Below are 25,463 nucleotides of genomic sequence, written 5' to 3' on the forward strand. Positions count from 1 at the left end.
CCATTTTGGCTGTCTCTTTGTATTTGTTTCTATGTATCAGAACTGCCACCTCACTCCCAGTCTTCGTGGGGAGGCCTTAGTAGTAGGTGTCCTATGGGACCCAGTAATGCAATCGCCTTGGTCTCCTGAGCTGGATGCTCTAGGAATGTCTCTTGTGTGAGTTATGTGGGCCCTCCTGTTGTCATTGGGTCTTGATCGCTGTTGGCTATTCGTGGGTGGGACTGACCCTCAGGCTGGCTGACTGAGGTTCAACCCTGACCAGGGTGTGCAAGTTACTGTACAAGTGCTGTCAATTATAATTTGCTTTGATTATACATCGGATTTTCTGAAAACACCATCCCAGGTTTCTGCTGGCAATTTCTCTGGGCTTCTGAGTTAATCAGAATCTTAATACACAAAATAAATACTCAGTCTGGTACCAATTCAGATGAGAAATGAGTCTGATTAATTTGTCAGCATCCTCTACCTTGTACAGGGGCAATCTGCTTTAGCTGTCTAGAGAGGAACCAGCCATGCAGATACCAACTCAACTTTTATGACCTTATTTTCATCTTTGGGGTGACCCCTCCTCACCTCTATCCCATATAGTGTTGTCATCTCAACTGAGAGTCTGAGATAAAAATCTCTCCTGAAATAGGTTATAGTTCTAGAATGCTGATCTTCTCCAAGGATTAACACAAGACTTATTCTTTGAGCTTCCTATTCAAGCATTCTGAATGTTTACTGGCCTATTTAAACTAGAGTTGCACACAGGGGGCATTAATGGACATGGTGTTTGTCCATACTGCCCTAAAATGTTTTTAAAGAGGTGTCTGCATTTATGTGGGGAAACAGCCATTGAGAATTAACTAAGCTAGCTTAGAAAAGTCTAAGAACCAATGCATTAAATTATATATATAAAATACAAATATTTTAACACAGACTCACTGCAGGGAAAAAGTACTGGCTAAGTGCTTAAAGTGTATATTAAACACATCTTTTGGGTAGTAAAACTAAACAGCAAACATTTTAAGATACACCTAGTTTTAAGACTAATGACCATAAAGAAAAAATAAGAGAATCTGACAAATGTGAAGTTAAAGGACATTTTATTTACTGACAGATTAATAACCATAACTCCAGGTGGTGCAAAATGCACCACTGAAGCCGATTACAAAGAACTGGTGTTAATACACAATTTTTAAGCAATGCTACACTTATTTTTGGCAAAGTGCTGTATTGTTTAGTCTGTGTATAAAACTGACCAGCTATGAACTAATCAGTATAAAAAATTTCTATAAAAACAGAAAAAATTTAGACAGTGGCTCAAGAAAACAAGCTGCCATTTATGCATAGATTGATGTACAGTATATAACCTAACCAAATGTCCCTTTTTTAGTTTTCAAGTTGTTGAAAAAATTTTGTGTCCAGAAACACATCAAGAAGGCACATAGTACAACCTACAATACTCTTCAGTCTCTATAAATGACGCCCTGCCCTTGTAAAGCAAATGTATTCACAATTTTACTTGAGAGAAAAAAACAACAAAGCCCCTTTTTTTCTTTAAATAACACACAGAAGTATTAAAGTTCCACGCTTCTGGAGGAAAATACAACCAAAAAGCAAGCAAAACCACTCAAACACACCAAGCCTGGAAACATACACATCTAACCTCCCCAAGTACTGGTTTTCAGAAGTCCATCTAGAAAACGAATACTAAAACTTAAGGCAAATACAGAGCAAAACTGGGCATTTAACAATTATACAATTTTTAAAAAGTGTTTTAAGGAAAATTCTCAATGATATACAAAACATTATCCACTTAAGCTGCCTTCCTTTGAATAGTAACTTCTCCCATATAAAAGATACTATTGCAAATAGAAAAATATATCCTATCCATATGCTGTCCAGGACCACCTCCTCCACTCCAAACCACTGTAATTGGTGTCAATTTCAAGTGAACTGGTACATGGCAAGGCTGACACCAAACATTGTGTTGGTTTTCTAAATAAAGCATTTTAAATAAAATTTTAAGCATTAAAGTAAGTAGACAAGGATGCCATTTATAATGCATCAACATGGCTGATGGCAGTGAAACATCCATGATAGTAGCCCCACTTTTAAAAGAATTTAATCTATGTATGGGCCTTATAAAATAAGATAATTTTAAGGTAACATTACAAACATATGCTAGTATCTCCAGTACAAGGAGCAGTCTCTAAACTGATGCTAAAAACAAAAATTAATACTTGAAACTCTTAAACTTTCTCCATTAATCTATTTAAGTTTAAATATATATCTTCTAGTTGGAGTCCTTCATTTTTTTCCCCAACTCAAAGAAAGTGAGGATAAGAAAGACAGATACTCTTCTTTGCTCTTTTCTCTTTAAAAAAGGCAATATATTTCCTTGAGGAGGAAGAGAAATAGCAAAGACAGATTCAACGAAGAATTAAGGACTACCAACCAGTGCTACACAGATCTAAGAAGTAAAAACAACAGGCAATGCTGAATGGCCCTCTCAAGTTTTAAGTAAACTGCCTTCTCACTAGAATCAAAGTACTGACACAACAGAGAAGGTATGTGAAAAGGAGCTATTTGCATGGAAACTGGAAAAGTGAACAGAAAATTAATGTAAAGGAAGCTCCCTGGAATAGGAAGTAAAAAATCCAAACACTCTGCACCTTCTGTAAAAATTCCCCCCTCAGCCACCTATTTAAATGCATTGCTACAGAAGATAAATAATGGATGGTGAATCTTCAACTTACATTGCAGTACATAATTCAATTAGTTGAGGAGGAAGTAATAAACATAGGATATACATTATAAAATGTTTTAACAACAGAAACAAAAACTCTGAGAAACGTGATGCGTTATAAAAACTAAGAAACTCATTCATAAGCACTGCTTGTGGGTACCACATATTCCAGACTTTTTCCAAGTAACATTCTGTATTATCAGTTTAGAAACAGAGCACTAAATTGAAAGGTGTCTTATTTCTCACTGCATTAATTTTTAAGAAATATGAACTTAAGCATACTGTAAACCACTAATATTTACAACAGCAAAAATAATAATTTATAATAAATTGTATTTTGGCCGTGTTTCAAAGAATACTTAACTTGTTAACATCTTACTCGTCTTGTGTCTTGCACATAGTAGATGCCTAACAAACATCTAATGACTGAGAACCTCAACTGAATTATGCAACTACTTTCTTCAGTTCTTATATGTGCCACTTTTAGACAGAAACCACAATATGATATCACAGATGGTGTGATAGCCTTTACCCTGAAAAAACATCCCAAAGACTGAAATCATTTGTCTTCCAGGAACAAAGCATAAAAAACTAGGCCCCGATCAAGAAAACAAAAAGGCAGTAACTGATAGAGATGTGTTTAAGGTATCAGGAAATCTGAAAAAGAAACAGTAAAAAAGGACCACTGCAGGTTTACATAGAAATTTGTTTATGCTGCCAAACAAATTCTCATGCTGAACTTCTACAGCTCGTGAGGTACTGACAGTTTGCATGTAATATGTGAAAAGAGACGCCCATGTATTCAGAGGCTACATCAAGAAAACATTTAGCTGGTCTATCTTCAAGTTACCAGTATATGGCCCTATAACAGGCATGATGTAACAACATACACACCCTCATGAAAACTCGACCTTATCTCCCAACTCAGGTAAACACAATAGTAACAAAATAACTTCTAGCTCAGTTTGAGGAAACTTGACAGACTTGGCCCCTAATTAGAAAACAAATAAATAAAGGGGTAGATGAAATGGAAAGGGAATGAGGAGAGAAGGGGATATAGACTCTTGTTCTAGAGACATTCCTGGCACTTCATCAACACCAGGGGAAGAACCACCGAACGCCACCACCTAACTACACTATTGACCGATTCAGACTCCAGACATCCCAGTCTAGTCAGGAAAGAGCAAAGCTCTCCAATGGAAAAAAGTCTCCCATGGTTCCCCGCATTGAGCACTATAGGGTTACTAAGAAATAGAATAATACTTCACATAACTATATGCTGCCTTTTCCCTTGAAATATTGTAGAGATGTGTACTTATTTAATTAGGTTTGCAGAAGAGACAGGAAAATATGCTCTGTCAGCAGAATGTGCTTTGGATTGTAAATGTACTTAATTTCAGAAGAAATCGGTGAGAGTGTGGATGGCTCAGCAAAACCCATACAACTGCTGAAAACTAAAGTGACTGGCTAGAGGTAAGAAACATATCTCCATGTCAAGTTAACTGGCTTCCCTGGGCATCGAACCCTGCACTCTAGCCTCGTTAGCACCAACACTCTGAAGAACAGCTGTGGCAGAAAAACTGCCACAGGCCCCACCCCCATCACCAGATTTGATAGAGAGGCCCTTGGAATTTCCCACCAGGTACGGTTCTGCACAGCCCCACTTCAAATCAGGATACAGTCCTCACAACAGCGGTGAGGGAGGTAACTATTACTGCTCCCCTGTTGGTGGAGGAAACAGGCCATAGTGGTTCAAGATTCTGCCTGAAGCCAGACTTAAAAACTGAAAACTCAAGGAAGCTGACCTGTCACCCTTCGTATAGACGCCATGAAAAGACACCCCCAGGAATTCCTTCACCCCTGCTTGCCGCTGGGCAGGACAGGTTCCCTGGCAAAGGATTTATTGCTGTATCGGAAATACAGAGCCTATCACTTTCCCTTGGGAAGATATACATATGAAGTCATTCAAGTGCCTGGACAAGTACTTCTGAATTTACAGCTGAAGTGAGGTGGTGAGTGGGCAGAGCTGGCAGGAAAGAATCCAAACAGTGGAAAATGGGTTAGTTATGGACATACATTTTTCTAAATGCAATTTCACAGGTCTAATTTAATCCCTCTGCACGTGAGACAAGTGCTTTCATCCCACGATACCAGTAATGTCTGTACCATGTCACACAGTCCTATCAGATTACTGATGCACTGCTCACTAACACTTAATGTACCTGAATTCCAAAATGAACTGCATGACTAATCTGGAAAAAAAACCCATACACACAGAAATATATCAAGTTTTCTTTCAAAAGAAAATTCAACCATAATTCCATTATAACCATGGCAACTATAACCTGTTAATGCTCATGTTAGTGTATAAAAATGTATTCATTATATACAGAAGAGATTATCAAGTACTGGTCAATAAAGTGTATGGCTGACCCTGAGAATAAATTTTTGCTTACTCAAAAGACTGATTAAGTAATACAAAATAAGATGAAACTGAAAGATGCCTACTCTCAGACTTGAGAAGAAATCTCTTTAAAATGCTAACTCATGTACACTTTAATAGATTTAAAGACATCTGCAAACACCAAACACTGTAATTGTATTGATATGTTTCCAAAAATATTCTGAAAAAATTTACAAAAAAGTAAATGTTAAGAGCAAGGCATTATGTGATACACAGCATGTGAATCTGGTTTTCAAGATAGTGTCTAAACACACTGATAAAACTACTATGTGATTGGTCATCAAGTGGCTGTAAAGAGACTTCACATCCAAGCACAGACATCCACATATACATGTACAAACCAAGGGAAACCAACCAACCAAACTTGAAATTCTTAGTAATTGTACTGACGTGGGCAGGGCTGATGGACAGCCCAACCATTGTGCTTGACTTGCCGAGAGTGGCAATCCCTGGTAAGATTTTGGCGACGAAGGCTATTTCTGTTCAGAGACTGTCTTTCACTGTGTTCTTTTATCCACTGGGAAGGGCGAAAGCTCTTGGGTTGCTCCAGAAAAGCTGTATGAGCAGCAACAGCTGCAACATAGCAGTGAATGTGTGGCGCCACTTCACCCTGAGCTTCCTCTCTGAAACAGAAAAGACGGGGGTGTGTTATGTAACAGAGTGGGCTATTCATACAATTGAAAAGTTACTTAGAAACTCAAGTTGCCACACTAATTTATGGATGAATGAGAGCTTAGTGTCTTATGGCTGACAGACAAGTTTATATTTTGTGACCATTGTGACTGATACTGGTAGAAAGAAGCAGCCAATTTTAATAGAATTATGCCATGTAAGTGATACAGGTGGTTAATTAAGTAGACCTTTTTTTTTAAATAAAGATGCTTTACACTTTGAGTAAATTTTAGTTACAAAGCAAACACATTTACAAAGTTCTTCTGGGAGAGAAACTAACATTTACTGAATATCTGCATTTGCCAACTATTTTGCAGATATTATTAATTTTAATTCTTGCCATGATCTTAAGAGAACAATATTTTAATTTCCAAGTTTTACTGAACAGAAATCCAAGGCTCAGAGATGTGTTAAGGTCATGATTATTAACTGACTCAACCAGGATTTTAACACAAATCTTACTCCAAAGGACTATGGTTATGACGCAGGGTGAACACTGATGCATGTGGCAAAGCACATTCACAGACACTTTCTACTTTCTGCCTGTAAGTAAAATGTTCTAGGAAACAAGGTTTACATCTGTATTTAATAGAAATACGCATAAGGAAAATCTCATTTAACACCTTTCTAGTAAGAAGCTACCTGCTTATTTATATCACAACAGGGCACATTTCAGAATGGTATTTGCATAACAATGTTATAAAGACCCTTGGCTACAAACCACATGGTTATTATGTTTTCTATATTGAAAGCTAATGAAATAGGATAACTATAAACTATATTATTAAACTATATTAACACATAACATTAAGAGTTTTAAGATTTTTAAGGGTTATTTTACACAGGAAGGGCAGTTACACTGTGTAATCACTAGAGGAAAACACTATTCTTTTTTAATATATTGTTCTTTTTAAAAAATAGTAGAATTGAAGCAGGTCCCATTACGAACTAATGAGGAGAAGTTAAAATAAAGACTGGTTTTTAAAAGGAGGCACCCTGAGTCCTCAACCTCCCTGCTCAGACTGATAACACATATCACACAGTCTCAAAGCGAATATACTTACTTTGTGCCAGTGAGTCTTATAAGCAGCTTTTCCTGGCCCTACAAATGTTAAATGGTGAACTATTAAATCACTAGTAAGATTAAAAATGCTATTTAATTTTACTGTTAGGACGCAGTCAACTTTAACTGGTTTACTATGGGTCATTAAAGGCACATATACTACTTAATTCAAGATTACAGTATTTATAAAGGTTAAAACACAAAACACACACTTCTGAAACTCATCTGTAATTATAAAGCACCTTACTTCTATGTGCTTTGTGGTAATATCTCCAAGGACAGATAAGATGGAGATGATCTAACTTTTGAAAGACATGATTTATTTCCTTCTCAGAAAATACAGATAATTACTACATAGCCATTCTCCTAATTTTGGTAACACCTAATTTCTATCTTGATTTAGTGGGCCTTACTTATAAGCATTTCAAATCTAAAACTAAGGATATTAAAAAAGATTTTAGTTATTATAATTTACAGTACTTTCTTATGCCCAAAAAGAATTCACATAAAGATAAATGTGTTGTTTTGAACTGTTATATATGGAAAAGTACGTATTTAACTTTCCTATGTCTTATCAAAACATAACAAGAGACAAAAATAAGATATAAGAAATGACATTCTCACTGCATCAAAACTATAAACACATAACCACAGATGCAGTGCAAGGTCCTAGTCTGGATGCTGTTTTGTACACGGTAGAAGAGATATTCAGGGCCCCAGTGAGGAAATCTGAGCATGGTTTGTGTAGCAGATGAAGTGAAATTTTACTTTAAAAAAAGGTGGGGATCACTGCCTAAAGAGGCAGATTATAAAACAGCATATGGAGCTTGATCCCATTTAGGTTAAAAATGGTTTGTGTGCACAGGAACATACAGGAAAAACAATGTGGGAGGATATGCCCTAGGATCTCAACAGTATTCATCTCTGGGAAGTAAGAATGTCATTTTAAATTTTTGTGTACTTGCATTTTCTAATTTTGTGTGATGCATATTCACTACTTCTGTAATAATGTTATTTGCAAAGCTGCTGAATATACATACATACACACATAACACACACACACACACATACAGACACACATCCTTTAAATACTGAAAAGTATATGTACAAATGCCAGTAAGTTTAAAGTGACTATTAATCATGCTAAATTCTCGAATGGAATTCCTTCATAGGTGAGATCAGAATCAGGAAGAATTTTTAAGAACTGAAGAAATTAATTTGAATCAAGTATAAAGCAATTAAATCAGTACCACCTCCAAAAAATTATATTGTAAATTTTTGTTGGAATGCCTGAAACACTGACCTCTTGATAAATTTAGAGTGCTGAATAAAGTGCCAGCTAAAGTAACATTTCCCATCAAACATCTTACCTAGAAGAAAGCCTGGGTAACTATATAAGCAAATTGTTTTTCAGTTTGGTACAAGCATGTGTTTATCTTCATTCAAGATAATCTACAATATTGAGACTTGAGAGTACAGTAAAGCTAACAAATTAACAAGCTGCCTCAGCTTTGTTTATATTTGGCAAACAGGAAATAGGAGATATATACAATGGTCTAGTTTGCAGAGTCAGAGGCTGGACAATCCAAAAAGAGTCCCTTTGGATGACAGCACTAACTACAGGAATATTCTGAACTGCTCCAAAGAATCAAACTCACCCTACCCTTGACAGTATTAGGGAATTAAGACATACTATTCTTGTCAAATTTGATATCCTCAGATAATCCAGTCTGTACAGTGCCAGAGTTATATTCTAAGATAACTTAGCACAAAGGCCAGTCTTTTCTTTCCATTCATTAGCTGAGTGCTATAAATGGATGGCTCTCCATTATATAACGAGCATGCTACAATTTGTTTCTTTTCCCACAGTATCTTATATTTGAATGTCATTTGTTTCCTACAAAATCATCCTATTCCCTTAAGTGTTCACCACTGAAAATTACTCAGCACGTCAACTACCTGCTTTCTGCAAAACAATAACAGATGCGTGTGTATATATACATGTATACATGTAGAGAATAAATGCAATGAATGTTAACAAGTGCTTTGAAGACAAAAACAGCTCAAGAGGATAGAGAACTTTCCTAAAATCTAGACTGAACAAGTTTTTTATACCATCAACTGCTTTGTGCACTATGCACGTACTTTCATAAATCTCTAACAAAATTACTCTCGCATCTTCTAGAAACTTAGCTTTGAATTGTAGTAAAAATAAATAAAATGCATACTGAACAGAATGCCTGTGGAGAGAGGCAAATATGACGTACCTGGGACCACCTGGGTTATGAAATTCGTCAGCCCCACAGCTGGTCTCGTTGAGACCAGGGCAGGTGTTATGCACGGCGTAGACAGACATGCTGGGATGCTCGATCAGAAGGTTTTCCATAGGACTGGTTTCCACCTTGATAGTGGTTAATCCTCCTGCAGTGAAACACGGTGGAGGGGTGATAAACCAGCTCTCTTCCATCGGACAGGATTCAAACTGGAGGAAGCAGGAATCACTTGTATCAGCCAAGCACTCAAGAGATGCAGGTAAACAGGAGAAGACGGAAGGGTGTTCGGCATGTGACTCTTCACTGATGTCTTCTTCCTCATCTTCAGCTGCTGACAAACCAGTGCAAGTGTCTAGATCGGGGTCCATGGGTATTGGAAGTCCCACAGGAGGATGTGTCACAGTGACATCACATCAGAGCACAGAAAAGGAAGAGAGAAGCTGCTATTAGCTGATGCTCACATTCCTTCACTTTATTTTTTATTTTATAGAGAGGAAGGGGAAAGAGAGAAATGTCGATTTGTGGTTCCACTTATTTATGCATCATTGGCTGATTCTTGCATGTGCCCTGAAGCAGGGCTCGAACCCACAATCTTGGCATATTGGGACGACACTCTAACCAATTGAGCTACCCAGCCAGGGCACATTCCTTTCTTTAGGTCCAAAACAAAATCATTTATATTCACTCAATGAGTATAAAATAAATTCTGAGCAGTGTGTGTGTATGTGGTGTATCACTGTAGGGAAGGATTGTGTTGGCTTTGCGGGAAGGCTTTCAGACTGTTTCTGCTTGTCTAGTCTGAGGGCTTTCTAAAAGTGCCCCTGATGTGATCCGGGTGTAAGAGTTGCAAAACGGAAGTCTGGACAGGATGTTTCTGCAATTTTTTAATACAAATTTTTATTTACTTTTAAGTCTTAAAAAACCTTCAAAGTTATTGATTTGCTTATGCAAAAACTGAGATGCAAGTGTTTCTACTTTTGCTGCAATGATTAACAGCAGAGGACACCTTACCTATGAAGTCAACCAGAATCCATTCATCATCTTCTTTCTCACTGAATTCTGGTGCTTGGTTGGAAGAAGCATTGCCCTCACCCACAAACATTTTATTCAGTCTCTGGAACATTGTTAAGGCAAGATTGAGACTTTGGCTGGAGTCTTTATAGCTGAGATTTCAAAGCCCTGTCTTCAGTCGGCCTGATGGCGCTGACAGAAGATTAAAGTGCACGAGGTGCTTATTCAACTTGGGCGAGAAGAAGAGTCATTATCCCTAAAACAAAACAGAAAAGAGGTTGTTTCAGTCAGCAAGTCTTTACACAATGTGTGCATGTGACTTTGGAAGTGCACACGGCCCTGGCCGGGTGGCTCCATTGGTGGGAGCACTGTCCCATGCACCAAAGGGTTACAGGTTCAGTTCCTGGTCAGGGCACATACCCAGGTTGTGGGTTCGATCCCCAGTCAGGGAGGGTACGGGAGGCAACTGGTCAATGTCTCTCTCAAAATCAATTAAAAAAACCAACATATCCCTGGGTGAGGATTAAAAAAATAAAAGCACACACGCACAGCCTTAGGAGAAAGCACACGCCTCAGCCTTCAGCTACAGCCGTTCCTTTCCTGCAGAAGCTAAACATAAGAACTGCAACATCTGTTATTTACAAAACATAAATGAATATCAAACACAACCTGTAAATATCTTAAAATGTGAAATAAAAAGGAAGGAGCTGGCATAGGTACAGAGAACAGACTAAAGGTTGCTAGAGGGGAAGGAGGGTTGGAGGACTGGGTGAAAAAGTTGAAGGGATTTAGAAGTACAACTTGGTAGTTACAAAATAGTCATGGGGATGTGAAGTACAGCATAGGGAATATAGTCAGTAATAGTAATAACTATGTATGTGTCAGGTGGGTACTTGAAATATCTGGGGGAACACTTTGTAAAGTACATGACTGTCTAACCAGTATGCTGTACACCTGAAACTAATCAACTGAAAAATAAAATTGAGGCTGGTTGGCGTGGCTCAGCGGTTGAGCATCGGCCTATGATCCAGGAGATTGGGGTTTGATTCCTGGTCAGGGCACAGGCCCCGGTTGTGGGCTCGATCCCCAGCAGGGGGCATGCAGGAGGCAGCCAATCAGTGACTGCCATCATTGATGTTTCTATCTCTCCCTCTCTCCCTTCCTCTCTGAAAACCAATAAAGATATATATATTTTTAAAAAAGAATAATAAAATTGAATGTGGATTCAGTGATTGTAGAATTTACTTTCACAGCTCAATTTAGGCTGTGGCTCTGGGCTGGAAAGTTTCAATGTTGCCTCTCACTCCAGACCCATCCTGACACAGAAGAGCCCTTTATCACACATCAGAACCACCTGCATCTCTGACTAGAGTGACTACTTCTTGAGGGCAGGGATGGTGCCACTCATTGTAGCTGCCTCAGCACTTAGTGCAGCATCAAATCCAAAACAGACATCAGCTGTTTAGCATATGAATTAGGAACAATTTCTTTTGTAATTCATTCTAGAATTCATCTTTTTAAAAAGATAAAGCATTATGAATTAAAACATTGTGGAGAATTGCAAAAAAGGGGGGGTCTTTTTCACATCTTTGCTTTTACAATAAGGGATAAGTTGGAATTTATCTCAAATTTATAAAATTAGTTAATTTCAAACTGCAGTACTGCTTTTCTGTAAGTAGAGGAACAAAAACTAGATATTAACAATCTTGCAATATGTTAGCCAATTGCCCAGAAGCTGCCAAATGAACCCAGCAATAGTGCCCAGTGACCACCCTATGCATGCGTCCCCCCCCCCCCAATCTTTCCCTGGCTCATTTTTTCTTGTGCTCTGTACTTCTTGTATGTGACCATAAGATACTTAATTTAAAACCTGCAAGTACAGCATACTTTGACCTTCAAAACAATTCCTACAGCTGGCATGGAAAAATTTACACTGCAGAAAACTAAGGTGGAAACAGCCGTTCCCTGTGCAGTGGCAAGTAGCAGCTGGTGTGCCTGGGCCAGTGCTGCTCTGCTGAGTTAGGACGTTCGTTTCAGCTGGCAGCAGCTCCACCTCAGGGAGTTCTGTGGAGTTCTAAATGCGGACCTCCAGCCTTGTCTAATCTTACTCCAGAGTTCCAGATTTATTTCTTCATGCCTCCCTGATTACCTGAAGGGCATATCAAACCTAACATACCCAAGAGAACTTTCCATTTTTTCCCCACAAACATGCACTGTCCTTCATCCCATTCTCAGTACAGAAAGCAGCAGCATCCAGCAGTTTATTCAGGCACAAGACCTAGCAGTTACCCTTGCTTCTTTTAAGCCCAGCCATCCTCCTCCCTGCTCCCCACCCCACCCCTCCCCAACTAGCAGCAAGTCCTCTTGACTTGAGCTGCGTGGGTGGCTCAGTCGCCCACTTCCCTCCACCACTCCCATCCCAGTTGAAGCCAACCTTCCTGGTGTCTCCAGACTCTGCCAATCACACCTCCTAGATGGTCTCCCTGATCCTACTCCCCCTGTAAAATAAGGTAATGCAGGCAACCTACTTGGCAAGGTATTTGGCACAAAGTTCTTGGTCAATGACTACTTTTCTACAAATAGTGAGCACTATTACGCATCAGGGGTAGTGGTAAATGCAGGGGAGACAGCAGTAAATAAAGCCCTCTGGTGGTGAGTTTAACAGCTGGCGTGATATATGCCAGGGAAGACGTCAGGGAAAGGGCTCCTTCAATCAATGACTTTAATCGTGAGTGGTTGAGAAGAATAAGCATTGGGGGGGCGGGGGGGAAGAGAAGGAACCTGGAAACCTGCCACTGAGTAAGAAAGGCACCTTTGGTGCAGCTCAAGGGTCAGATGGACAGTGGTGAGAGACAGCAGGCTGGGGTAGGCGAGTCCGAAGTTAAAGGGAGGAAAACGTTGAGAATGGCCCGGGCTCACAGCCTGGCTACTGGGATGGTGTGACCATTTAATGGAGCAGGACTACTGCAGAAGGTGCAGGCTGGGCACTCTGGACAGCCTGAATTTGGGAAATCTGCAAGCCATGCACCTGGAGATGAGTAGTAGGCAGCTGAACATAGGACTTTGGAGTTCAAGAGCATGGCCTCCTCTGAGGGCACAGACTTAGAGCTGCCAACAGAGTGGGTGACAGAAACTGTAAGAGCAGATGAGACCATCCCAAATGATGAGGGGCCGCACTAAATGACTTTTTCTCACCAGTATGAGCCTTCAATCTGTAACTTCAGACTTTTGACATTTCACTTTTTTATTTTTTCTAACCCTCACCCGAGGATACATTTTTCACTGATTTGAGAGAGGAACACTGATTGGTTGCTTCACACACAGGCCCGGACCCGGGTTCTACCCACTGACCCTCACTGGCCAGGGCTGACATTTCCCTTTCAAAGCAATCATCTTCAGCTGTGAATGTAGTTCGAATCTGTCTCTGACGAGATTCCTGGTTCAATTTTTTACGTCCAAATTGGACTGTTAGTTGTTTAGCCTGCCAATGACGACACTGTAGTGCTATGAATGTGTCTTCAAATCAATGATATTTGAATACTTTTGGGGTCACAATCCATCACCCTCAGCCATTAAATATTAAAAGCAGGTAAACAGGAAGTGTCACTTGCATAACAGTGTTCCTGAAACCCTTCTGGAAGGCAACATGGCCAAACCACGGGAACTGGAGCTCTAACATGAGAATTCAAATTCAGCTTTATGTTCCATGTACAAAAAGTTAGAAGACAAGTGGACTATGTAGTTTGTTTCATCTATTGTGGTGTGATACATAACCCAAAAGATGAACTATTACAAGGTTTGATGTAAATAAAGCTTTTGAATGTATAAACTGGAAGGGGGAAAAGTTTTCAAAATCTTTTCCCCATTTCTCTTCAATTATGCAGGCAGATACTGGCGACAAGTATATTTCTGTCTGCTGAACCAGTTGAGACTAAGCCCAGTTCCCCAGAGCACTGGGATGGATGCAGGCCCTGCACCAGACAGGAAGCTGGAGGTGCAGGGGTGGTGGGGGGAGGGGGAAGGACACACCCACAGGGGAACCCTTGCTCATCCTGAATGAACACCTTGTCCCCCAACTGTGATGCCATGTGGGACCCAGGGCAGATATGTGGCAGCTGAGCAGGCTCACCCCAGTGGAGAAAAGAAACAAAATATCTGTTTGGGCCCCAGCATTTCAAGAAGGCAGCTTTGTCCCTGTAACCCTGGCTCAAAATACCTCCCTTTAAAAAAATGTCCTTTTCATTATAAAATGAATGAAATCACATTATAGAAAGTTTAGAAAATAGTGATTATTCCATGTCTTGCTGCAATCACTATTAGTACTGTACATTTTTCTCTAGCTTTTTCTTCACGTTTCTTTTTATCATTAGTTGTAGACAAGTGAACGCACAATTTTGTATCCTGCTTTGTTACTTAACATTTCATCATCAGTGTGTTGCATATTATTACCTGAGTAGAAATGCTCTGTGAGCAGAGAGAGGTGGCTGAGTTGATACTTACGGGGAAGAGCATTACAGTTTGAGAACTCAGAAAAGGAGGTGCTAGTCTGGAAGAGCTTGTTAGCAACAACCTAGAGGCAGTGTGGAGTCAGCCTGCTGTGTTTGATATCTTGGCTCTGCTACTTGCATCTTGTGTGAACTTAGGATATTTAGTAACTTCTTTGTGCCTCAGTTTTCTCACCCCTAAAATGGGGATTAATGAGGATTAAGTGTGTATTACTTAAAAGAGCACCTGGCACATAGCAGGTACCCCATAAATATTAAGTTCATTCCAAGCTAGCTGTTGACTGTGAGCAAGTAATTTAGCATCTTTGGATCTGAGTGTCTTTATATTATATAAACATTATGTTTATATAATAATTAGAGCTATAATTTACTGAATGCTTATTGTATGTGACAGGGACCTGAGGCTCAGAAATTAAGTAACTTGCTCAAAAGTGACAGAGTGGCTGAGGGGTGGAGCCTAAGTCTGTCTGGTTCCCAGTACAATGCTTTTCACTGCACATGATCTCTCAGGCTCCTTCCAGCGTCAACTCTGGCTCTATGAACTTCAGAGAACAGCACTTTTCAGTTGGTTTTGGCTGCCAGTAGGCGGCTCCAAAAACATTAAAAAATAAAAATCCTACAACTTTGATGATCTAACTTCTCTATGTACAGATGTGGCTTCTTGACAGTTTCTAAATACCAGGTGGCTAAACTAACACATCTCCATTGAAAATGGGCCTCAAAATTACCTTTCTCTTTATCTCCTGCCCTCCTCTCTAGTTTAGAAAAAGAAACATGCTGACTTAAGTAATCTAAAACCCATTTTAAACCTCAGGAAAGTCAAGCAAGAACGCTGTCGCTGCTTGTTCCCCTCTGACCCTTACTCAACTAGCTGCAAGTGGGCTATTCTCCCAGGGACGCACCAGTGTGGCCCCAAGGCGGAGTAACTGTGGACAAAGACAGTCATAGGGGGTAATTCACGGCCTGTTAACCTTGAGTTTTGAAACCAGGGCCATTCCCAAGAGAAATATGAGGGAGCACTCACAGAAAAAAAACAAAAGCAGAATGAAAAAACAAGAGACCTTGGTCACAGAAATTAGTAAGACCCTGGCTCCAGGCAGGGGCCTTTGAAAATGATGCTGTCAGCTCGGAATGACCCCCCCACAGGCCACCACCCCTCCTTTTCCCAAAACTACTCTGTAGTCAGAAAAGGCTTCCTTTTAGCAACATGCACCCAAGTCCTTGGAAGTTACAGATAGAAAGGGGCTCCTCCTTAATCTGCTTTAAACTGCAATTAACATAGAAGATAATGAGCAGACATAATTGGGAAACACAATAAAAACGAGGAACCCCTCCCCCCCTTGAAGTTCATCTCCGCCTTTGAAAGAGAAAACACCGTGTCCTTTTAACTGGCTGTGCGGCCTCGTGTGAGTTACCCAATCTCTCTGGGCCTCGGGTTTCCCGACCCTACCAGGGAGGCAGAGCCCTGGGCGTGCTGAACCGCACACCGTCGGCCCCGCACCCGCGGGGATTAAAGTGATGAGGGTTTTGATTACGACGGGCAAGCGGAGGGCGCTCTGCACAGGTGCAACCCGCAGGGTCGGGGACGCGCCACGGATAGGCGGGCACTTGGGACACTTCGGCGACGGTCGCCGGTTCCAGGAGCCGCACGGCCCACGGTGCTGCGGAGAGCGACCCAGGGCCAGCGGTGCGGGCGGAGGGGGCGCGGGCGCGGCCTGGGAGGGGCCCGCCCAGGGCGGCGGCCGCGAGCCCCCCGCGGGCGGTCCCGGCCCAACGGCCGAGCCGGAGGAGGGTGGAGGCCGGAGGGGGGGGGGGAGGAGGTCCCGCGGCGGCCAGGAAAACAGGGCGCCCGGGGGAGGAGGCAGAAACCAAACACCCAACCGCCACCCAGCGCCCGGGCTCGGCCGGCCCAGGTCGGCGAGGCCGCCTCCGCCCGCACCGGGTCGCGGGGCCAGGAGGGAGCGGGCGGCCCGGGGGGTGTCGGGGGCGAGCGCCGGAGGCCGGAGTCGGGGAGCGCGCGGGTCGGGGCCGCGCCACCCGGGCGGCCGGACGAGCGGCCGCGGCCCCAGCCCCACCCGCACTTACGTGGGCCCGACCTGCGGCGCGGGCGGCGGCGGGGCAGCGGCGCGCGGGGCCCGGCGGGGCTGCTGAGGTAGCTGCGACTCGGTGGGGCCGGCGGGCGGGCGGGGCCGGGCGGCCTCCTGCTGCTGCGCCGCTGGCCGCCGCCGGCCGTCTCGCTCCTTTTGTTGTTGTGCGGCGCTGGGAACAGCTGATCGGCGGCTCCGCCCGCCGCCGGCCCCGCCCCCCGCCGCCGGGCGCCGCTCCTCCAATCGGCGGCGCGCGGGCCCCGGGGCCGCCCTGCGAGAGGTTGTCACTAACGCACGTGACCTGGCGCGGAGCCGGGCGACACTCTCGAGTTAGAAACAAGCCCGGGCAACAAAAGCCCGGCGCCGGGAGGCGGCTGGAGGGGCGAGCGGAAGAGGGGGCGCGGCGGGGGCGGGGGCGGGGGCGGGGGCGGGGGGGCAGGCGCCGCGCGACTCGGGGCGCGGGGGCGGGCTGGCGGTACGGAGACGGGGCCCGCAGGAGCGTGGGGGCGAGGCGACCCCAGCCGCTCCCTGGGCCAAGGGCTGTGGCACGAAGGGATTCGAAACGTTCATTTTTGCTCTGAGAGGGAAATGAAGGGCGTCGAGAGCGGTGGCGCCGGGAGGCCCCAAAGGCCCGTTCAGGCCAGTGCGGGGCAACCGCAGGCGCGGCCCCGTGGGCAGGCCCGCTTCTCGGCCCCTCGGGAGGAAAGTCGGGGCTCCGGGTATAGACGGCGCGGGCCACCCACCCTGCTTTTGACGGCGGGCGCCAGGCCCCAGCCCGCTGAGGTCGCCGAGACCAGGCGCTGAGGGGCCTGGCGCCCAGGCCCCGGATTCGGCCTCGGGGAGGGCGAGGCAGCAGCGGCCCGACCAGGCCGCCGCCGGGAACCCGGGAGACCCGGCGGACGAGTTGGGAGGCCGGCGCCTTCCCCGGGGAGGGTCTGACCGCTGTCCCGCTGTCCCGCTGTCGCAGCGGCAGCCTGGGCGCTCACCCCCGGCCGCGGCCCGCGCAGGCCGGAGCCCGCCCGAGCGTCCCTGCGGCTGGGATCCTGCTGGGGCTGCGGCGCGGACCCCGACCCGCGGGCGTAGCCTCGGTTCCAGCGGCCCGGAGACTCTCCTCCTCGCGCTCGCAAGACTCGCGTGGCCAGTCCACGCCCGGCAGCAGTGCAGGGGGTCACCCGACGCCCAGAGATAAGAGCCGGACCACGGCGGTCACCTGAGTTCTTCCCGGAGGCCAGCCGAGCGCGTGCCTTCGCGCCTGCAGCCCTGGCGTCGCCCGGTTCTTCGGAATCCATGCCGAGACCATCTTGCCGGTGTAGAGCCCAGGCCTGCTGCTAACGATAAGGGTCTCACTTTTAAAAGGCGAATCTAGACTGGCTCTCCAGCGTGGTAAGCTTTGTCAGCATTCAGGCGAGACGGGAAGCACGCAGGCCCGCGTCGCGGCCGAGACGACAGCCTGAGGCAGGCGTGCTTTCCCAGAGGCGGCGCAGGAATATCGCCTCGCGAGGTTCCGGCTGTTTTCCCTCCCCTTGGACCTGCGCCGGCCCTGTGGCGGGTTTGCCCAGCGGACTGCGGCAGGGAAAGCGTGGGACTTGCGGGGCCAGGAACTCAGGAAGCCCAGCCACTGCAGCGCTGCGGGAAAAGCAAGGGGCCGCCATGCTGTGAGGAAGCCCAGCCACTGCGGCGCTGCGGGAAAAGCAAGAGGCCGCCAGGAACTCAGGAAGCCCAGCCACGGCGGCGCTGCGGGAAAAGCAAGGGGCCGCCATGCTGTGAGGAAGCCCAGCCACGGCGGCGCTGCGGGAAAAGCAAGGGGCCGCCATGCTGTGAGGAAGCCCAGCCACTGCGGCGCTGCGGGAAAAGCAAGGGGCCGCCATGCTGTGAGGAAGCCCAGCCACTGCGGCGCTGCGGGAAAAGCAAGGGGCCGCCATGCTGTGAGGAAGCCCAGCCACTGCGGCGCTGCGGGAAAAGCAAGGGGCCGCCATGCTGTGAGGAAGCCCAGCCACGGCGGCGCTGCGGGAAAAGCAAGGGGCCGCCATGCTGTGAGGAAGCCCAGCCACTGCAGCGCTGTAGGAAAAGCAAGGGGCCGCCATGCTGTGAGGAAGCCCAAGCTCTGCGGAAAGGCCAGGGGAAGGCGCGCCTATGCCCGGCCAGCCCCCTAAATTTTTAGCCCACCCCAGCCGAGGCTCCAGGCCTGTGAGGGGAAAAGCCCACCAGCAGGTGCCCAGCCTGGCGTGGAAAAGAGGTAAGGCATCCTCATTGAGGCCTGCCGCCGTGGCAGGAGTGTCAGCAGATAAATGATTATTGCTGCGAGGCATTAAATGTGGGGGTGCTTTTAAAAGTAGCAACAGGTAACCAAAACACAGGGCTAAGACAGAAAGGCTCATAGCGCCAAGTGGGATTTTGGGGGATAAAAACATTTTTTATCTTATCTTAGGTGTCATTTGCTTTCTGTTGACTCTCTTGCTGATTTATAATTTTCCCACCTGGTGCTTGTTTAGCCCAGCGGTGTATGAAGATAGTGGTGGGAGTGTGTGGGGGAGAAGTCTGCCCCTGTGAGGGATGAGTATTTTATCACTGATGATTTTTTGGAACTGTTTGAGCATGAAAATAATAAAAAACTGACTTTTAGTCCATTTTAAAGTTCTCTGTAGACACAGAAATTCACTGCTTGCTGCCAATACCTGGTTGACACACACATATGCAGCGAGACTCATGAGCGATGCCATCTCCACAGCAGAGAGCTGTCTGAACACAACCCAACTGTCAAATCACACAGCTGCAAACCAGCCTCTCATCTGTTGGTTGACAAAGACCCAGCCAGGTTCCCTGCCCGGGCAGACCCAGTGAATCCAACCACCCTTTAATTCGAAGGCTAATTCTCGGTGGGTTGCTATAGTACCCACTTCCAGGCCGACCCCCTGCAGTGGGGGTGACCCTTCTCCCATCTGTCAGTCCTCTTGTCTATTTTCCATGGAGCTCAATACACTCCCTTATCTAACCCAACAAAAGGGATTCAACCTCAAGTTTTTTGTTCTGAAGAACCACAGGAGACTACCACATTTACGCCAATGTCCAGAAACAATACAGGCAGTGCCCCTGCCTCCTGCTAATAAAGACCGGCTGTGGCCATTGCCCTGCCAGTGGCAAGAAGGCGGCTAAAGAATGTTGTTTCCTACCAAACTGCAGATGGGGTCCCCATTGGGTGGCTGCTCAGGACAACTTTGGGACAACAAGTCAGTCTGTATTGAGAAGAACCCACAAGTGAAGTCTGCCCAGGTTATTTTGAATCTGTCCATCAATAAATGTGGTCTTCTGAGCTTCTACCATCTATCTAGCATGATGTCAAGAGTCTGGAAAAGATAGAATAGTTTTTTATTAAAAATGCATTTTAGAACAATCACTTGGAATTCCAGTGAAACTTATTGTCCTAAGGAAGGGAAGAGAGGGCCTATCTTTGTCCCCAGAAAGCCTGGAGTGGAAGGAAGCAAGAGGATTGGCGACCTCCACTTTCTGAAATAAAACAGGAATCTAACTGGGCTGCCAGTTACCATCTCTGGAAGAAGTTCGAAATAATACCAGGGCCATAAGTATAATTGCTTTCGAAGATCCTGGAACCTTTGTAGGCCAGCATATTAGTTTTTTTAGCCCTATGTCCACATGGTGACTAGAAATAAAATCCTGAAAGTGAAAAGGGTCTATGTGCTGGCTGGGGCACAAGAAAGGAGAAGGGACCACCTCATGCTGCAGCCAGTGTGTGGGAACAGGGGCCCTCAAGAGCTGTGGTAGCAGATGCTCGCTTATGAGTGACCCACGAGTTCTTCAGACCTACAGTACTTTCTCCAGTTTCTGTAAAGTCCTGACTGTAAAGGCTGTTTAGTTTCCACATGAATGCGCAAGATGTAGCCAATTATTTAAAATTATGTTAAAACCTATCCTTACAGTAGAGAGGAGAGCAAGTCCCCCCTAAGTGGATGTGGCCCAGATACCTGACGACGTAAGATGTGCCTCCATAAGCAGGCCCAGCCCCAGGGAGCCATGAAGCATGAAGGGACCCGCTGTGTGGGGCGGGCCACCTGGTTCTAGGGCAGTTGCAGCATTATCTCAAGTGTGTGAGCAAAGGTCTTTTTCTTTTTTTTAAATATATCTTTATTGATTTTAGAGGGAGGAAGGGAGAGAGACAGAGAAACATCAATGATGAGAGTCATTGGGGATCGAGCCCACAACCTGGGCATGTGCCCTGACTGGGAATCAAACTGCAATCTCCTGGATCCTAGGTCTATGCTCAACCACTGAGCCACTCCCGGCTGGGCTGAGCAAAGGTCTTTAATAGCTCCTGCTGCCAGAGCTACCTCTTCACTACACAGCCACTTCTGGTTCACTGCTCAGCAGTCTCCAGGTGCCGGAAGCAGCCCCAGCTGGGGTCTGTGCCCCTGAATTGCTCTGTTATGGGGACAGCTTGAGCAGAACGTGTTTTTCTGCCATTCTCAAAAGGATGTCACTGACAGTGTGTGGTTGCTACTTACACGAGCTACACAGTACTGAAATAGTCCTCTCGTTTAATGAAAGCTTGTTTATTGGGTTATTCTTTTCTCTGGAATTAACCACCTTAAATGTCCATTACATTTTGCAGGATTAATTTGTGTTCTTAAATGTCCAGGTTTTTTCATGGCTTTGGCAGAGCCAGACCGAAGCATGTTGATGATCTGAAGTAGGAGGGCTTTGGTTTCTATTCTTTCAGGGCCTTTTCTCCTGCTCTACACTCCTTTTTGGTAGTAGTTAGTCATTTCTTTACCTTTGTAGATCAGACGGAGGGAGGATTTGCATCATAGCCCCATAGAGGCTGAACATCATCCCCTCATTCATTTGGGCCTACTGTGTTCACAGCATCCATCCATCCATTCATTCAGTAATTATTTAGTGAGCACCTACTCTAATCCAGGCACTGGAGATACAGCAGGGAGCAAAACAAAGTCTCAGCCCTCAGGAAGCTACTATCTAGTGGAGGAGATATAAGCAAATAAATATATGATGCAAGAAGTGCTGTGAAGAAAAACAAAGCTGGGTAATGGGTCAGAGAAGGCTGGTGGGGAGGAAGGATGGTCAGGAGGACTTCTCTGAGGAGGTGGCCCTTGGGCAAGAATGGAAGGGCATGAGGGAAGAGGCAGCCCAGGCAGCCAGAGAGCCAGTGCAAAAGCCAGAGGCAGAAGAGTCCTTGTGCTCAAGGATTAGCACTGTGCTCGTGCTAAACAGTGTTGCCGAGTGATTGCTGTGATTTGGTATCTGTTGGTTACCTGAGCAGACCCATGGGTCTACAGGCTGAAGAAGACTGGCCACAGAACTTTGAAGTCCTTTGCATTCTTTTGGGTTTTGAAACATTTCCAGAAAGGCATATAGGTCCCTGAGAAGTAACTTTTCATGTTTATCGTTATATCATGGAACTAAATTTTGGAGCCCTGAGAATAGGTATCATGACTGATGAACAAAAACACCCCCAGGTAATCAATTGTGTTGCATGATGGGAAGGCAAAACCACTCTGGAGTATATGCTGCCTGGTCAGGAAGAAACAGGACATTACAGAGTTCCTGCTCTGTAACAGAGGCAGTCATTTATCTCCTGAGTGCCTCAGTTTCCTTGACTGTAAAAGTGGGAGACTAATACCAAGTCAGACGATACAAGCAGAAGAGTGCCTGGGACATGTAGATGTTCAATAAATGCCTGTTCTTACCAGCACATAGAACTTTTTTTAAGGATTTTATTTCTAATCACCTTGTGGACATAGGATATTTTTCAAGGAAAAACAACACACTAAAGCTTAAAAGCTTTAATAACTTATGAGAACTTGAACCCCCCCAAAACACAAGATTAAGATATCCCATCTTTAATAAGTCTATAAGCAAGACCCACAGAGGTAGTCTAGACCCATGTTTAAATTTGTCCTTAGCTCATTTACATTTTTTGTTATTCTTGTTAATCCTCAGTCGAGGATATTTCTTCCATTGCCTTTTCAGAGAGAGAGGGAGGAAAGAAGGGGGGCAGAGAGAGAGAGAGAAACATCAATGTGAGAGAGAGACATCAACTGGTTGCCTGCCCAAGTACATGCCCTTGACCGGGAATCAAACCCAAGACCCTTTGGTGTGACGGCCTTCCCTCTAGCCACTGAACCACACTGGCCAGGGCTCATTTGCATTTTGTATTATCTAAATGTTTAAAGCCAGAGTTTGGAAAATGAGCCCTTCCCTAGCACACACTGATACACCTGAGTTATTTTACCTGCTCAAACACAAGTGCAGTTGAAACTAATCAATCCTGAAAAGCAGACTCCTGGAAGCTGTATCGTTCACACTTGAGAACAGCATTCAAAGTGAGAAGGAGCTGAACCTAATGGTTAAGAGTACTAGTTCTGGAATCAGAACTATCTTCAAATACAGTCACATTCTGAGGTTCTAGGGATTAGGGCTTCAATATATGAATTTGGGGGGGACACAATTCAGCCCAAAACACTAAGCAATTCTTTGTTAGGAGTTTTGCTGTGAAGGCAAGCAAAGGATTGGGATGGAACTCTAGGTGAATGGGGGAGACAGGGAGGTTTTGTCTTGATTTTGAATATTTACTGGGCAAGAAATTTCAGCTGCTGATATTACTGGTGAGAATGGCAGGGTAGAGAAGCTAGAACTGTGGCTGCAGGAAGAGAGGGGTCATCACAGTAGCAAAGTCCTCAAATACATAGGAGAGGATGACATCAAGAGGTGTTAAGTGACTTACAGGGGTCACTGACTTGTGAGTGGTGGGGCTTGCCCTTGATCCCCAAAATTCTCACTGTGAGACTCTGTCCCGCCAACTACATTTCAGTACCCATCCTTGGGAGCAGTAATAACCGTAACAATTCCCCAGGGAAGAAGCAGAGGGAACCCGTTCACATAGGGGGTTATAGCTGCCCTCCTGCCTGCCACCACCGCACTCGGGGTTCGGGAGGGAGGTCTGGGTCCTTGGAAGGGGACAAGAGAGAAATAGATGAGGCTCTATGTGACTGACTGATGAACAAAAACACCCCCAGGAAGTCCAGCTCCAGAAGTGGTTAATATTTTGACTCTGTAACCCAGCCTTGGCCTATTTATCTGAACTGTGCTTGGCTCTAGGTCACCGCCAGTTTTCAGGCTTTCCCATGTGGGTTGCTACCCTTTTTCACCAGCCCCAAGGACCACGTGTCTTCATGGCTTCATGATTTGGCTTCTACAAACTCTCTTATCATAGCACTTGCGTGTCAGAGCCCAGATGTTAAACAAACCAATCAATAAATAAACCTTGGCTTCACATTTTGTACAGACGAATTTAACGGACGTGCACACAATCCCTTAGCTGCTGCACGGCCTGAGTCATGGGGTCTCTGCCTGAAACCCTCCCCCCTTTTTCTCCTTCCTTTTTGTGTTGGTGGCAGCTTTATTGAGATATAATTCACATGTCACACAATCCACCCATTTAAAGCGGACAGTTCACTGGTTTTCAGTGTATTTGTAGAGTTGTGAACACTTCCTCAACACTGTGCTTTTCACCCGAGTAGACAGGTCCGCCTCCCGGTGTCAGTCAGGGCAACTTCCAGACCTGAGAAGGCTGTCTGAAGGCTCATGCAGACCTGACCGTGAGTTCCCCGGTGCCAGTGAGCGGCTGATGAGCTGACAAGTTCACTGGTGAAGCCTCTCTGTGCTTGTTATGGAGTAAATAAACACAGAATTGAGAGAGCAGCTTTTACTACAGCGAGGGATGGACACTCTGCTTGGTGCTCAGACAGTGGCGTCTCAGTATCTTTAACCCGAGTGGCAGGACACCAGAGCCCTTCCATTTGCTGTTTCATGTCTTCTTACCAACGCTTCCCCTAAATGCTCCACTTCCTTATCCTCTGAAGGGTTTGTTTTGAAACCACGCATGTCCTTCCTCTCATGGAAGCCACCTGTAGCAGCAACCACTGGGGCTGCTACAAACATTTGTTTTTGATAACTGTATTTTGAAAGTCTGTGGTTTCAATTTCTATTTTTGTGCCTTACTGCCGTAACTTTTTAATCTCTTTATACCTTTTACGGGTAGTTTTGCTTTTCCCAGGCGTTTTACTCTCTGCCGAATGCTTCAGCTATTTAACTGTAACAAGACTATTGCAAGATTCCTTTATTATTATTACCCCCAGAAAATGTCTTATGAAAGATGTCAAGATCCTAAGAGGCCAACACGTGGACATTTTTAGTCTTGTGTTGATTATATACAATCATCCCCAAACGCTAGAAACTATGCCAAGAGAATATCTTTTCTGAAATGTTGACCTACAATATAGAGGAGCACAATAAAATAAAGCACTCAGTCCCAATTAGAAAATTTCCTCTCTGTATTAGTCAGGGTTCTCCATCCACACATGAAATTAATCATCACACTGTCTTAGGTTTTATTTTGTCTCTGAACTCCAGGAGTCACCTCATACAGAATTTCTCCACCCTTGGCACCAGCCAACTTTTCATTTATTCAACTTTATTATCCTTACTATATGTTATAAACTGGACCTTTTCTCCTAAAAATTATGTTGAAATCCTAATCCCCAATGTGATGGTATTTGAAGGTGGGGCCTTTGGGGGTGATTAGGTTATGATGATGGAGCCCTCATGAGTGGGATCGTTGT

The 25,463-nt window shown here is 45.0% G+C and overlaps 2 protein-coding genes across 3 annotated transcripts in view; one reads left to right on the forward strand and one right to left on the reverse strand.

Annotated features, from left to right (window-relative positions):
- NDUFAF6 (NADH:ubiquinone oxidoreductase complex assembly factor 6) overlaps positions 1-25,463 on the forward strand; it is a 74,803-nt gene that overhangs the window by 10,393 nt on the left and 38,947 nt on the right. The gene's annotated exons all lie outside the window — the stretch shown is intronic.
- On the reverse strand, positions 1,072-16,894 carry TP53INP1 (tumor protein p53 inducible nuclear protein 1). 2 transcript variants are annotated; one of them, XM_087825283.1, is made up of 5 exons: positions 16,808-16,894; positions 10,218-10,473; positions 9,201-9,558; positions 6,935-6,972; positions 5,732-5,821 (listed from the first exon to the last, which is right to left on the reverse strand). In XM_087825283.1, exons 2-4 carry the CDS (start codon positions 10,327-10,329, stop codon positions 6,951-6,953), a joined length of 492 nt encoding a protein of 163 aa, XP_087681409.1. In that variant the 5' UTR covers positions 10,330-10,473; positions 16,808-16,894; the 3' UTR covers positions 5,732-5,821; positions 6,935-6,950. The 2 variants fall into 2 exon arrangements, with proteins under 2 accessions (XP_087681408.1, XP_087681409.1); XM_087825282.1 differs by lacking the exon at positions 6,935-6,972 and having other exon boundaries at positions 1,072-5,821.

This window comes from Miniopterus natalensis, chromosome 16, assembly GCF_054644295.1.
Source record: "Miniopterus natalensis isolate mMinNat1 chromosome 16, mMinNat1.hap1, whole genome shotgun sequence".
Lineage (NCBI taxonomy): Eukaryota > Metazoa > Chordata > Mammalia > Chiroptera > Miniopteridae > Miniopterus > Miniopterus natalensis.